This window comes from Vipera ursinii (genome assembly GCF_947247035.1).
Source record: "Vipera ursinii genome assembly, chromosome: 15".
NCBI lineage: Eukaryota > Metazoa > Chordata > Lepidosauria > Squamata > Viperidae > Vipera > Vipera ursinii.
In genome coordinates this window covers 33,583-48,641 of record NC_139528.1, presented here as the reverse complement: position 1 = coordinate 48,641, position 15,059 = coordinate 33,583, and the positions used below count along the sequence as shown (strand labels likewise).

General features: G+C 46.9%; 2 protein-coding genes across 4 annotated transcripts; one reads left to right on the top strand and one right to left on the bottom strand.

Moving 5' to 3' along the window:
- Positions 1-593: 593 nt before the first annotated feature.
- ANP32E (acidic nuclear phosphoprotein 32 family member E) lies at positions 594-7,306 on the bottom strand. 2 transcript variants are annotated; one of them, XM_083374436.1, is made up of 7 exons: positions 6,897-7,306; positions 4,054-4,203; positions 3,721-3,843; positions 2,836-3,001; positions 2,229-2,380; positions 1,493-1,544; positions 594-1,149 (listed from the first exon to the last, which is right to left on the bottom strand). In XM_083374436.1, exons 1-7 carry the CDS (start codon positions 6,963-6,965, stop codon positions 1,082-1,084), a joined length of 780 nt encoding a protein of 259 aa, XP_083230562.1. In that variant the 5' UTR covers positions 6,966-7,306; the 3' UTR covers positions 594-1,081. The 2 variants fall into 2 exon arrangements, with proteins under 2 accessions (XP_083230562.1, XP_083230561.1); XM_083374435.1 differs by having other exon boundaries at positions 2,229-2,392; positions 6,897-7,290.
- Positions 7,307-9,259: 1,953 nt separating this feature from the next.
- APH1A (aph-1 homolog A, gamma-secretase subunit) lies at positions 9,260-14,681 on the top strand (the record flags this gene model as incomplete). 2 transcript variants are annotated; one of them, XR_014493855.1, is made up of 8 exons in its annotated part: positions 9,260-9,372; positions 10,584-10,754; positions 11,258-11,331; positions 11,545-11,667; positions 12,454-12,581; positions 13,426-13,549; positions 13,830-13,944; positions 14,172-14,681. XR_014493855.1 is itself a non-coding variant. In XM_083374434.1 (7 exons), the coding sequence occupies 7 exons, from the start codon at positions 9,260-9,262 to the stop codon at positions 13,892-13,894; spliced, it is 798 nt and encodes a 265-aa protein (XP_083230560.1). In that variant the 3' UTR covers positions 13,895-14,681. The 2 variants fall into 2 exon arrangements, 1 of the variants encoding a protein (XP_083230560.1); XM_083374434.1 differs by having other exon boundaries at positions 13,830-14,681.
- Positions 14,682-15,059: the final 378 nt, after the last annotated feature.

Here is a 15,059-nt window from a genome sequence, read left to right as displayed (position 1 = left end):
TGTATTTCTGTATTTTTTAACAGTGAAACCAAGGACTCTGGCTGAATAACCTCCCTCAACAAGAACCCATACTTTTACAAACTAGCCTATCCGAGAGGGAACACCAAATCATTTGTAACTTGGTATATTTCTTTCCATGACTCAAGTTGTAAAGCCACTCTCCCTTTTTGGTTGGCTTCAGGGGCCATGCCCTGAATTCAACAGCTGCCTTCCTAAAGGTCTTCCCAGTTTAGCAACACAAGCAAATTGTGGTTTTCAGGAGCTTAGCCCTAAGTTCAGCTCACCTGCCAATATAGCTTGAAAGGGCAATATAGCAAGAATTAGGTTGAATTAGTACTGAAGAATGACTGTTCAATTTTAACCAGAACAAAAGAATTCTGAAATATGAGTCTAGAGGAATGGTCAAAAGGATCATGAAGAAATTATATCTTGAATGAACTATAATTATTTCCAGTTTATATTTTGTTTGGAAGAGTGAGACTAAAATAGAGAACTGTAATCCAATCTTGTTTAAAGTTATTGACTAGAAAAGTCTCTGTGTGTGTGAGAGAGAGAGAGACTAACCACACAGAAATGAACTAGGAATTCAGTGCATCATTCAGATAATCCTTTTAAAATGAAATGATAGGTAAAATGCGAGTTCCAGATCACCTAATTCCCATTTCAGTTGCAACATAGTCCTTTCCAGTGAAGAGTTGGTTATCTTACTTCTGTATATTTGACATGAGCATGCTCTCTCCAAAGTTTATATTAAATCTGTTCAATCCATCTGAAGTAACTGACTAGGGTTAACAACATGCTCATAATGAGGAAACAAGAAAGAAAAAGGGAGGTATAAAGTTTCTAGGCAGGAAATAGGGACAACTGCTTCAGTGAGTAAAACGGATGGAAATATCAATGATGGATTATTATGTCTTAGTTGGAATGATAAAAAGGGCAACATAGTAAAACACTTCCTATAAAAAGTTAAACACAATATCTTTTGTAGAGACCTATCATACATGGAGCCTTACAAATCTGCATATCACTATTGCATAATTCCAACCAAAATGAATTGGGTCCTATTTGCATTTTCTATGACTTAATCGTCATCGTCGTCTCCTTCGTCTTCAGCTACACGTTTTCTCTTCTCCCCCCTGACGGCGGCATCTATGGGAAAGAATTTTTAGACATGTCCAAAGGAAAATTAAGAAGCAGTGACTCCTGCGCTGTTGTACACTTATTTTCATCACTTCTGAACAATTGCATATAATGGTAACTCAGTTTTATAATATCAATGAATCTGCTAAGCAAACATAAAAATCTTTATCAATTTATCTCTGTAAATGAACCAGGAATTCATTATAAGTTAAATGATAAGACTAACTTCATCCCAGCTTACAAAATTTATAAAATTTCTTTTTGTTCTGACAAAAAACTACTATCGGAGAAGGCAACTTTTGAATCCAGAGTAGTAAAACTAAAAAAGTCAAAGGCTGAATGTGAAGCTTACCTTCTTCCTCATTCTCTCGCTCCTCTACGTAATCATCATCATCCTCTTCATCCTTTAGAGAAACAATGATTTCAGAAATTCAAAATTACTAAGGTGCCATTTAACTAAACTTATGAAACTTAGTAAATTAAACATTTTCCAAGTAAATAGAGTTAAACAACTTCTTAAAGTAATAGTTGTAATTGTGATAATTTAGTAGCCATGCCATCTTTCCTCATATCTGTCCAGAGGTTTTAGATTTCAACTTGTATAGTTCTCAGCTGATTACCATGCATATACTAAGCTGAAGGGTGAGCTATATTACACCTAATAAATTATAAAGGTCATGTTCTTTTTGCCTAAAAAATATATTACCGGTGTAACCCAGACCCAGATCCTGCTTGTGGGAACTTAAGTCATATTTCAATTGAAATACCAGTTTGGATTATTTAAAAAGCAGTTTGTAGGATACAATTTTTTAAAAAGCCTGATTATTCTCCTGAGAAATATAGCGAAGAGAGATGAAGCTGGTGGGTATGAATGAATAAAAAAGCATAAAATACAAAATAAGGGGGAAAAATAGATCAAGGAAGGTGGCATGTTTGACTTTTTTCTAAAGCTTGAATACAGTGAATATCCACTTATGCCCTGGCAGGAGAAAACCTGTGGAGGACTTTCGCACAGACTGGCAGGGCTTTAAAGTACGAAGCCAAACTAACAAAGGTAAATGCTTTGCAAATGAATAGTAAGTTGTAACCTGAATCTCTTCTTTCATCAAATATGAAAGACCCACTTCCTCTTCCTCTTCCCCCTCCCCCAAGTCTGAAGCATCCTCATCTTCATCATTTTCCTCATATTCGCCTGGGGGACCAGCTTTGTCCTCATCTTCATCCTCATCTTCATCCTCATCTTCATCCCCATCTGAAGGAAAAGTGAATAAAGGCATGCTGTCTCCATCACTCCTGACTTAGAAGTCAAGAGTTCAAATCCAGCACTCACTGAAATAAGAACCCACTTCTCAAGGAAGGTAGGAGAGTGGCAGAAGTAAAACGCTCGATCAAGTAGTCCCTTGCCTCTGAAAGGTTGCAAGTCACAGAGGAGCGTAACCAAACTGCTTGAATAGACCTGCTACTATACAACCAACCAACAACCACTTGTAAAAATGTATATTTATAGGAGATGTAATTTTATTAACTGCAAGATTTATTTCCCCCTTGTAAGGAAAATCATTATTTTATTAGCATGTAGAGCATGTATACTTTGAACAGCGTATTTTGATCTCTAGCCAATTTCCATATTTCAGGTATTTGTTTCCTACCGGTAGCTTGAACATATTCATAGTAAATATTCAAATGAACAATTACCATCCTCGTCTTCCTCTTCTGAATCCGGGGCCTCGTTATCATCCTGATCAAACCCATCTAGATACGTGATTTGGTGGAGCAGTTCAAACACACTTTCTCTGTAATCTTCCAGATTTGTGATCTCGCAGTTAAACAGATCAAGGCCTTTCAGGTTCTTCAGATTTTGCTAAAAATTAGGAAAAACACACAGAAGTTATTTAAGTTGCTAAATCAAGTTACTCTGCTATGGGGTAACATGGGGGTTTGGGACAAGACAATAAGAGAATTGAAACTACCCTTTATAGTTGTCTACATTGGTGCCAACTCACTTTGTATGCTGGAATGAAAAACAGCTTCTTGGTCAGTGACCAGGCTGAGTAATTCTGCCTGAGATGTGATACGCATAACAGCATTCACATCAGCATGGAACCCAAACCTGATTCTAACTTGATTAGCTAGAAATAGCAGCCAGATAATAAGAAAAGCTCTTTGTTATAAAAGGAAAATTTGTGCAAATGCCTGCAGAGTTATGGTTGGTTCCTTTTTTATTCTGATCTGCCAAGGATCAGTTTAGAGCAGTTCTCTGCAAGTTGGTGTCCTCCAAATTGGCTGGACTGCATCGCCAAAGATGGTGCAATTTGTAATGAAACACATTGGGAGGGCTCCTCTTAGAAAAGACTGCTCTAAAGACAAAGCTCTTTTAAACTGTTTGGATTTAGCCAAGGTATACTCACCATCACATCACCTACAGCAGTAGTTATGAGGCCAATTATTCAAACAATGTTACGTTTTTCCAAGGCTCTTTATCACCTTAAATACGTTGGCCTTGATTCAGTGATAAGGACAACCAAGTACATCTTAACACCTCTCTGAATCCCCTCCCCCCCCATCCAATTCTATACTTACAAGAGTTTCAACAGTGCTGAGATCCTTGATTTTGTTGCCGCTCAAATTTAGGTATGTAAGATTTGGACATCTCTCTGCCAGGGCTTCTAGACCGCCGGAAATTAGATTGTCACTCAATTCCAGCTACAGCATAAACATGCCAGTCAGTGGAGTTGACTTTGAAATCTACACATTCTCTCATAAAAAGTTACCTAAGCAAATATATATGTTTTCACGATACAGCAGGCATAATAGGCGACATATATTACTAATTATCATTGACAAAATTCTTATGCAAATGACTGCACGGACATTAAAATTTGTATACCATCCATGCCATAACCTAACACTCACCCTTCGAAGCTTTGTCAGAGTGGGGAGTTTGGCCAAAGAGGTCAATTCTGTGTTGGCCATGCTGAGAAATTCCAGCTCTTTAAACGAGTCGCTCAGGCCTTCAATTTCACCATTGCTGGAGCGGCAGTTGTCGAGCACCAGCTCAGCCACCTAAAAGGAGGAGAAAGGTCTGAGTCTATGGCACAGATGACAGAACACCACATTTTATTTGTTACATCAAAGTATTTTCCATCTTTCTCTTGCAAACTTTGACTAAAAAGATTGCTACTTAAATTAATTTTAAAAACATGTGATTTGTTAATATATTTATTATTCTGAATAGCTTTGGACCCAGAAAGGATCTCTAAATGGCTTCAATGTTATATTTGTTTAAATAAATAAATAGTATCATATGTAATAGAATTAAAACATTTTTTAATACTGTGAGACAGGTCATACTCAGATATAACAAAGCCTTTAAAAAAAACTGCCTTGAAGGAAAGGCCTTCAAACTTGGACAGATACAGTAACAACATTTTTAGTAACAATAACTAGAAACTTTTTATTCCAAATAGAAAACATTCTGACACTACTGCACCCTATTTCTACAAAGTGAAAGGAGACATAGAAGCTTAATGTAACCGTTGCCTTTCCATTCATAAAAATGTGGCAAGCGCTTTCTCGAATAACAGCATTTCCTTATGCTGATTTGGGCAGGGGAGCTCCCCAAGGGGCTGGGGCTGTGGCCGGGATCCAGCCTAAGAAGGGTTCACGACATGCTTTGTAGGATCACTCTCTATTAAGTGAGACTTGCCAAGCTTTTAACAACAGTGGTGTCTTTTATTTTTACTAGGTACTACAAGAAGCATCAATTTCTTCTCTAGAAACCACCGTAAGAAACGTGTGACTTGGGTGAGTAAAGAACTTTTCACATTTATCCTCAGGAATGTACTAGGGAAGGGGGTTCACTGTGTGCTGTGCATTATGGGCACAGGGATGGCTGTTAATTCTTCACCTGTCTTGGGGCAGCCCTCTCTAGCTGCCCCAAGGCAGGGAAGCTCTGCCTTGGGTCTTCCCCAGCAGGGAAGGAGCAAGAGGATCGCTCTGCTTCCTCCTCTCTTTCTCCAGCACAAAGCCATAGAAATGTCTGGACGTATTTTACAAGAAGCACAGCTTTTCAGTTAGGGGAACCTTTTGCACTCTTCCAAAGAACCTCAAGCTCAAAGAAATCACAAGCGCTGAGGCAGACTCCCTCCATTGGGTACAGATCCTCCATTTGATCCCATGCAGCCGGGGAGGGGGAGGGGGGAGGACGAGGAATTCTGGTCCATTGGAAGCCCCAATGGGCCAGACCGAGAAGCACGAAGCAAGGCTTTGCCTTGTTCCGCCAACCACACAGCTGGTTTGGGGATAGCCTCTTCCTCTGGAAGGGAACTATGGCAGAGCACCCCTGGCCTTTTCTGCAGTGCTCTGGGCACCGGCACTCCTGTGACATGAGAAGTTTCCTGCTTCTCCTCTCTGATGGGTTATTCTTCCTTGCTACTCAGCTCCCTCCACCTTTCTCCATCTTGTGCTCTTGGGACAGGCTGGATTAAAGAGGCTCCCTTGACCTGGCGGCATATATGCCATCCCATCTTAGGGCAGGAGGTGGGTGCACTCTTGCCTTTGTGAAGGCTCCAGAGGCACAGAAGCCGCAGGCAGGCATAGCTTATCATCATAGAGCTTATCATCATAGCTTATCATCGGCCTCTCTCCACTGGCCTTATCTCCTTGACCGCCCAGGCATGAGATTTCAAGGAACAGGGAGGGGCGTTGCCCATCCATGGCTGCTCTTGGGGCAGAGCGATTGCTGCCCTGTGTCTGAGAAAGATTAAACCAGGTTGAAAATGTCTGGCTGGAGGGAGCTGTGGCGTGTTCTGCTTTTTAAAGAAAGGGTCCACCCTCCACCGGCTCTACAGAGACAAGAGCAAGAAGTCTAATTCATCTGCGTAGAAGAGACTAAGATGGATTCAGCTGCAGCCAGGGTTGTTTACCACCATTTGTGTAAAGTACATTCGCTACAAGAATCAGCGGAATCCAGGGTTTCCACCCTTACTCAAACCAGACACGGACTATCTGGCTTTTTTCTGCACGAGAAAGGGGGGGAAACCCAACAGGCAATTTGCTGGATGGGAGGAGGGAAGCGTGAAAAACTCCCTACAATCTTTTCACAGTTGAGGTTGCCTAACCTAGATTTCACGAAAGAGCAGTTAAGTGCAAAAAGGGGGGAAAGGAGGGGGGAGGGGAAGAGAGGAGGAAAGTTTTAACTTGGGAACCCCCTTTCTTGTGCACGGTGCTCCTTGATCTTGAGCCCCCTCTTATTTTTAATCAACTGGCTTTGGGGTGGGGAGAGATTGCACGCCGGGGACTGCCCGAGCCCAGGGGGCATTGGGAAGGGAAGAGTTAACCAGCTCGCCTCTGGCATCGGGCTTCCAACAACCCCCTTTAGGGTACGGAAGGCAGGAGCAACCTCGCGTCCTGTGATTTATGCCGCGCTGGGATCGCTCGGGGAAAATGTGGAAGCAGGAGAGAAAGTCAGAAAAGCTAGTTGGCCGCCGCCAGGCCTAGCAGAGAGAAGCCCATCTCCGGGAGTTCGGGCCCTGGATAAGACCCCTTAAAAGGAGGGAAGCCCGCCGGGGCTCGAAGGAGACGGGTCCGGCGGCCGCTCTGCTGCTAAGCCCCCCCTCCCCCCACGACCTGGTCTGCCGACGCCGCGCGTCGCTCACCGCGCGCTTCCGGCACGATCGAGGCGCGAGGAGGGGGGGGGGAATCCTCGGGATCTTGAAAGATCTTTCATTTCCTGCATCCCAAGGGTTTGTCCTCACCTCCTCGGGCGTGCGGCTCCTCAACTCCAGGTTAACGCGCACCTTCATTTCCAGCTTTTTCATCTCCATCTGGAAAGCCTCTCCAAAGTGGAGAGCGAGGGAGGGGCACAAAACTACCTAAGGAGAACCCGACAGGCAGGCGAGGGGATGCGTGGCGAGAAGGAGGGGGAGGAGAAGAGGAGCAAAATTAAAGGAGAGTTCCCCCCTCTCGGTTGCTCAACAAAGGGCCCCGAAGACGGTACAAGCGGAGTTGGGAACTCCGGGCTGCTCTGCCACCCCGATCCCTCCTCCTGTTGCGAAACACGCAGCTCCTTTCCCTTCAATGGCCGCTCGCACACTGAGCCTCCATGACACGGCGCATGGGGCCCCCTAGCAGATGCCCCGCCTCTCCCGGCGTGGCTCTCGACGGCGCCCCCCGCCCCAGGGAGCTGATTGGCTGGACGCGCAGGGCTCCCGCGGCTCGACGAGTGGCCGCGCGACCCCCCTTCCCCCCCCCCCCCCGTCGCTCCTCGGGCGCCGATGTCTCCTTTTGTGCGCGCCCGAGGCGCTCTGGAAGTAACGCGCGGCTGTGGGCGGGGCTGCCTATCAAGCGAGGGTGGGGGGGGTTCTCTTTCCCCTTGTCCCCTGCGGGCAACGAGGCTCCGAAGTTTTTTTCCCTGCCCTGGCGCTCTTTCTCTAAGAAAGGGCCGCCTGCGTGTTATAGAGCGACACAAATCATTGCGGCACAATCGTTCATGTTGCTTTCTACGCATAAATACATTTGCAGACTAGAGGCTTAAAAACCCACTGCTTTGATGATTAAGGTAATGGTGGGAACAGCAGAATATTCCTTGTCTCAGTGTCTGCAGTTTCCGGAAATTTGAGTTTTTCTTTTGTGCTAGGGCAGGTATACCCTCCGGCCTCCTTCCGTGCTGTGTATCTGCTCACCGCTGCCAGTTTCCATCCTGGATGACCAGTGTCTTAACATTCATAATCTGCCTTTTAAAAAGATACATTGTGTGTGGTCCTTCCTGGTCTGAACTAAGTTGTTTTCTCACAGATGTTTAATTACAACTAAGTGACAGCAGTGCTAGCAATCGGCGCATCATCACCGAGCTCTGATGATGCCACCTAGTTGGGTAGTGAAACATCTGCAAGAAAACAACCAGGCCCAGAGAGCGCCAAGGACCCCACAGTTCCACACTAAGCTGCAGATATTCTCTTCTAAAGATACTTTGTCTACTCGAACCATCAGTATTGGGACTTTATCAGGTCTTTATTGGAAATTGTCAGGGATGACGAATCTGCAGATGGTCATTAATTACGTTATTGGACTGAAATTATAGGTTGCCTGGTTGCTTTTTCTCTTATGGCTCAGAGACAGTTATAACTACAGGCCACATTATTACAATTTGTGAAACTGCAGCAGCTTCACGGTCAGCATGCTGCACTTGTGCAGACTCAGTTTCAGTCATCTGATATGAAGAATTAATTCTTTCCTATAAACTTGTTCCAGAGTTCTGAGTTGCTTCTCTTCTTGATCGGTTTCCATCCGTTGCTTCTTGTCCTGCCTTCAGGGGCTTTGGAGAATAGTTTGACTCCCTCTTCTTTATGGCAGCCCCCGAGATATTGGAACACGGCTATCATGTCACCCCTCGGCCTTCCCTTCATTAAATCATTCTTAATAATTTACAGTCACTATTCAGTAATGCTGAATCCTGACTTCCTTTGGGCATTAATGCTATATCGGCCAGGGCTGTCACCGCCGCCGAGGGGACTGGTGGGCACCAGCTCGGGGGACGACTGGGCTTGGCCCGCCCCCAGCGCAGAGCCGAGAAGCGCAGAAAGGAGCCAGGCTTTCCTGCGGGCACCGGCTTTCTTCTGACAGCCTTGTACCTGGGCTCTTCTTCTGCCAACTGGGGACCTTCGCAAAAGCTTTTGCTTCTGGCTCCAGGCCCAGGATGGCCACCAGGCTCTGCGCTGAGCATAGGACACAGACGGGATGTGGCGCCCGGTGGCCAGGCAGAGGTGGAAGCAAGGGCCCTGCTCGTGGCCGGAGTTCCAGGCCTCCACCCCTCGCGAAAAGGTGCCTTAGAGATGCCCGAATACCGCGTGGTCCTTGGCACTCCACGACCGCCCGCCTCGGCTGCAGGAGAGGGGCAGGAGTGATCGGAGGCGCCCCTGGCGACACACCAGCAGGTGACACCCGCCTGCTGCGAGCTCAGACAGCCCCGATCGGGCGCGTGTCCTCCTCCGGGGGACTAGCTCCTAGGGGGTCCGTGCGGGAAGCTCCGCCCAGGGGCGTCCCAGTCCTATCCTCGCTCCTCCTCCTCCCCCTCCTCCTCCTCCTCCTCCTCCCTCTTCCCTCCTTCTGTCGATGCGCGATGGGGGTGTCGGTGTTTTTCGGCTGCTCCTTCATCGCCTTCGGGCCGGCGCTGGCGCTCTGCCTTCTGACTGTGGCTGGGGACCCCCTGCGCGTCATTATCCTCGTGGCAGGGTCAGGGCGGGGCGGGCGGAGGGCCCCCTCCCCAGTTCAGCGGTCCAGGGGCGGGGGCGGCTGTGGCGGGCTGTAGGCGGCGGGGCCCGTCGCTGCTCATCGAGTAGCCGCGGTCTCTTCGGCGGCGGGGCTCCGGTGGGCGCCCTGGCGGGAAAGGCAGGGAACACAACTCCTCGAAGACCCGTTTGCGGCCGCCGGAGACCCCCGTGCTCGTGGGTACAACAGCCGGAGTGTCCGACTGTGAGAAAGTGGCCGCCCGGGAAAGAGGTGGTCTTTACTCGGCGATGAACAAAACGTTGCTCGCCCCGCCCCCGCCCGCTGCCCTCGGTGCCTGCTTGGACGTTCCTCCCGCTTCGGGCGGCGAGCGAGGCAGGGGAGACCCAGGGCAAAGGCCTCCGGCTGGGCTGGCCTTCCCTTCCCTCCTTCCTACAAGCGGCCTTGGGCTCCCCTTCCTTTGACTCCCCGGAGAGGGAAATCAGCCACCCGACAGTCTAGGGAAGATGCGACGCTTCTGAGATCGGAAGCCGCCGGGCAGAGGCCTCGGAGCTTCTGAGAGCCATGTCCGGCTTTGGCTAAGGTCGGACTGAGGGCTCCTCGGTGCTCTCTCGGCTTGGTTGTTTTCTTTCAGACGTCTCATTACCCCGACTGGGTAATTTCATCAGTGCTAGTCAGGTGGCACTTCTAGATTCAGCCCCACTGCCTCATCTGCCTTCTTTTATTATCAAAGTTGCTTTGTTTCTTCGTTGAAATTTCTGTCTTCCAGAAATAAAACATTCTTCTCAGGTTTGAGGAGTGTTGTTAGGAAAACTCATAACAAGCGCTGCATATATTAGGATGTTGAACCAAAATTAAAAAATGAAACACCGTGTGACAATTCCAGCTCCTTGACCATTTTAAAAACCAACTTTTTTTAAAAAGTAGCCTTTGGGATTCCAAAATTATGCCTGAGAAGAAATGGATACTGTCTGTAATTTCACAAGCCAGTGAAATGACTAAAATAGACTTCTAGGGCAAACTTTGGTGGATTGCTGTTTTGTTTTGTTTGCTTTAAAAAATGGGTAGAAACTGTAAATTATGCAAAATACTATAAATAGTAGTTTAGACTGCATAGTTGATGCAGGTTGAATTGAAATGTCAGGGGCATCGTTTCAAAACCGGTAGAAAGCATCTTCTAAGAGAAATGACTGGACTTTTCTTTTTTCCAAATCCAGGGCCTTCTTTTGGTTGGTCTCCCTTCTCCTGGCTTCCCTAGTCTGGTTCATTTCCATTCACCTGAGTGACCAGGAGGACAAGCGGCTGCAGCATTTCCTGCTGATGTTTGGGGCAACAGTGTCTGTCTTGCTGCAGGAAGCCTTCCGTTTTGCTCACTTCAAGCTCCTCAAGTAAGACAAAGAGGGACTTTCTGCTGAACGGCTGGCTGGTCCCGGCTTAATTTTCTCAATTCCTCCCTATAAACTTGTTCCAGAGATTCCCAGGAACTGAAATCTGAGGGCAGTAAAGAGTGGGAAGCCTTTTACTCAGTAGATAATCATCCTGTCCCTGTGCTTTCTTTGGCACTGACCTAAGCCTTCATAGCAAGGTGTCTTCTGAGGATGGGCAGTCTCTCTCTCTCAGGATATTTATTTATGCTTCCTTTCTTTATTTCATTTGCAGTGGTCCTCTCGCTTAGGCTGGGATCGGTGAAGCCGGTCCTCTGTTCCTTGGGATTGCCTGATAGAGTTAGGGTTAGTGATGGGTGTCGATTCAAGATGAAATTTTGTTCCTTGAACCTAAATGGGACAAAGAATCCAAGAAGAACTGGGGAGGGGAGTGTAGTCAGTGGAGGTGGCCAATTGTTATTTTGAGGAGCTCAGCGAGTTCCCGCTTCCTCTGCATCCTGTTTTAGGAAAGCTGACGAAGGGCTTGTAACCATAAGTGAAGATGAGCGATCGCCCATTTCGATCAAACAAATGGCCTACGGTGAGTGAACCCTTTGGTTCTGGGGGTTGCCACAGAGTAGAGTGGGGGAATCTCTTTCTGCCCCGCCCCCCTCCCTTTCTGCTTTTGGATGACCTCAAGCTTAGCCTTTGCAGAGGCCCCCTCCCGTGTATTTTCTAAACAGCTGTCAGATTTGCTGCTAGTTGGGCAAACCATTTCAAATGTTTTCCATTCTGATTTTCCATCCACCGGTAGTGTCAGGCCTCTCCTTTGGAATTATCAGCGGCGTCTTCTCCGTCATTAACGTCCTTGCAGATTCCATTGGTCCCGGCACAGTTGGCATCCACGGGGATTCGCCCTATTACTTCATCACTTCAGGTAGGACCTTTTGTGGTGGGAGGGGAGAGATTGTCCGAACAAACTTCTTTTAAAAAAACACAAGAAGACTGGCATACATGTGGCTTTTCGCCTGGTCCCTTCTGGTGTTTCAGAAAGAGGCATTTTCAAACGTTTTAGAATCAGAAAAAGTATGAGATGCAGCTGGCGAGGCTACAGAAAAGCAGAGACAGGATTTGATGCAGGGAGGAATCTATAAAACTTTTGGCACAACCGCTTCTTCAGGCCTGCTTCCCCAGGAGTGGGATGTTTGTCGACTGGGCTGCAAACTCCACCGAAACAGAAAAAGCATTTTGTTGTGACAGGTGTGAAAAATATCCTAAGTCTTTCCTTAAGAAAATGCTGAAGACAGTAAAGCTCTTGTCTCCAAAGTGCTTTTTCCCCCAAAAAAAGGCAATTGGACTTTCTTGGGGTTTTTTTTTTTTTCATGCAAGAAATGTCTTCAGTTCTGAGGATGAGATCCAGTTTCAAAGAAAGAAAAAAACCAAGAAAGTCCAGTTGCCTTTTGAAAAAATAAAGCACTTTGGGGACAGCCATGATTGGGGATGATTGAGAATCTCCAGAGACATTTACAATAAACTATTTTTTCACAGTTTTCTAACGTTTTCCTAATCCTTTTCTTAGGCATTTTTATATGAATGTGCCTGTCTGATGAGGTCTTGTTTTGCTGTGTTTGGATGCGATTGTGTACTCTGAGCCATCTCAGACTTGCTACAAACTCAGGCGTGTCGTGTGGCTGAATTCCCCTTTCTCGGCTTCTCATTCCAGCTTTCCTGACCATGGCCCTGGTTTTCTTACACACCTTCTGGGGGATCATTTTCTTTGATGCCTGTGAGACGAGGCACTGCTGGAAGCTGGCCCTGGTGGTTGTCAGCCACCTGGTGATATCTGGGCTGGTGAGTGGATCTCAGATCGGTTTTCCCAGGATTTGAGCTAAAGTGTGTGTGAGATCTGGTTCTCCTCTTAAGAAAGCAGCACTGGGCTTCTACCCGTCTCCAGGACAAGAGATCACACCACCCATTCTTTCTGGGGAAGGGTTAACCAATACCCCCAACATACCCAAAAGTTCTAAAAATGGTATTCGGTCTGTTAAGCACTTATATGCAGAATCCGTTCAGGAACGATCCCTGGGATTTTACTACCAGAGCAAGTTTCTATTATATTTCAGCATGGAGTAATCTTATGATCAAACTTGAAATCACAGAGGATAAAAATTTGCAACAGGAAAAAGCTTTTTTGTTGGATAGCCTCAAAATAGGTTAATTTGATTAGAAGGAGAAAAGCCAAATAAATAAATGCTGGTTGAAGCCTTCATAAGACTGCTGTGTGATTTCTCAGGATGAGGAATTTCAAATGATGCTGACCCAGCTGTCTCTTGACTTTGGAAATGTCTGAAAACATGGAAAAGATAACCAGGTTTTTGACTTGCAGACAATTGTGGTTGTAAGCCATGGTTTATGCCTTAGTGAATCATGGGAGCCAAAGCAATGTAGTTCCTTTAACAAAGCATAGTTAAAATAGCTTTATTCTCCTTCATTCCCTTAGAGACACAAAAGGGCTGTTCTTCCCCAGCAGTAGGGAACTGTACCCTTCATTTGCACTGCATTTGGGACAAAGTGGGCCACTTAGCAGACGGGGCCAAGTGCCCCAGTACAAAGGCAGATGGAGGGATTGGGTGGGTGGGTGAACAACTGCAGACTCTGCTGCCTTCTGAAATCCCCTCTCGCTTTCTCGCCACAGACATTTCTGAACCCATACTATGAATCAAGTCTTATTCCCATCTTCCTGATCACCGTCTCAACAGGGGTGTGGGCCTTTTTCACAGCTGGTGGCTCGCTGCGCAACATCCTTGCCTGCCTTTCCTGTGAGAGCCATGACTTTTGTGGGATTTGAAGAAGAGGGAAGGGAGAAGGAGCAGAACAGCAAGAATGCTGGGAGGCCGTTCATGGTCCCCTTGAAAGTACCTGAGGGAGGATGAGCAGAAAGTTCCGCATCTGGGGTGCAGTGCAGTTGAGGAATACAGGGTGGGGTCTCCCTTCTCCATTCCTCTTCCTGTTCCATCTGTCTTGCTAGAAGCCGGACAAGAAGGTGATCCAAACTTGGGAGGCTCACTCCCAGGCTAATTATTCTGTCCTTCCTTGTAGGTAGGGAGAAAGAGAACGACCACGTTATTGTGTACTCTGAGCTGCAGCTCCCTGTGGAGGACTGAGCCTCTGCCCGTTGGGTCCTGGCAGTCGGATGCTTCCTAGAAAAGATGAGGTAATCTCCACACCACAGGGCATGGCTCTTCATCCGGGACAAGGGCTCCTGAGCTGATCAGATGGTCGAAGCTCCTGTCTAGCCATGGGAAGGCAGAAGAGGCTCCTTGGCCCAATAGATGGCTTGGAGGGCAGGAAGGCTAGCTCTTTGCCTTGGCTGGTGGCTGAGAACCCACCCCTTCCTCCAACTCTGCTTGTTTTCCTTTGCTTCTTTTTTTGCCCTGGAAGATGGACACTCGGGTTCTCCTGAACTCCCAGACCGTGTTCCCTAGTGGATTCCTCTGGATTCGTAACACGGCTGGAGGTTTTGTGGGCTATGGCTGAGCTCCCCATGTGCCAACAAAATCCCTTTGTTCTCAGCCTGAACTTTTCCTTCATCCACTGGGGAATCCTGTGTATGGGCACTGGACCTGCTGAGGCGCAGGAGCACCATCTGCTGGCTAGGAGGTGCCACTGTATATGTATGAACACACAAAGTATCTTTCTTGCTCTTTTTTTTAATAAAGTCCCAGTCCTATTTACTTTCTTTAATCCTTTCATGAGTTGGCCCATAGTGCAGTTAATAAAAAGAAATTATCTGGTAACTGTTCTCGTGCTGTGTCACCTTGGGCAGAGACTAAAGCAGGCCCTGCCTGTGGGTGGCAAAAAGGCATCTCGTGCTGTGGGGTCTTTTCTGGACATAGACTTCTGCTTCTGCCCCTGGATCAAAAGTCTGCTCAAGCTCAAAAGCTGGTTTGCACAGCGTGTTTGTCTTGACTCAAATAGGGCTGAGTGGTTTGTCGCCCAGGTGTTTTGAGAAGCCAGCCCTTGTCTTAGCACAGTTGATTTTGTGAATGTAGCAGTTGTGTTTTCTTGAGTGGGATTTTGAATACTGAGTGAGACCGGCCCAGATATTCAACCTGGGCTTTGAGATTCCCATGGCTTCTTCTCCTTTGTCAACAGTGGAAGTTGGCAGGAGGCACAATAGTAACTTTGTGCTTAGACTTATAAAGGAACTGGGGGGAAGGGTCTTGGTGGTGCTGCGGATTCTCTTAGAAACTCCTTCCCACATGCCAACTGCCTCTTCCTGATCCTGCTGGGGAGGAAAATCAGCTGAGTAGTGTGGCAGGTGAGGGA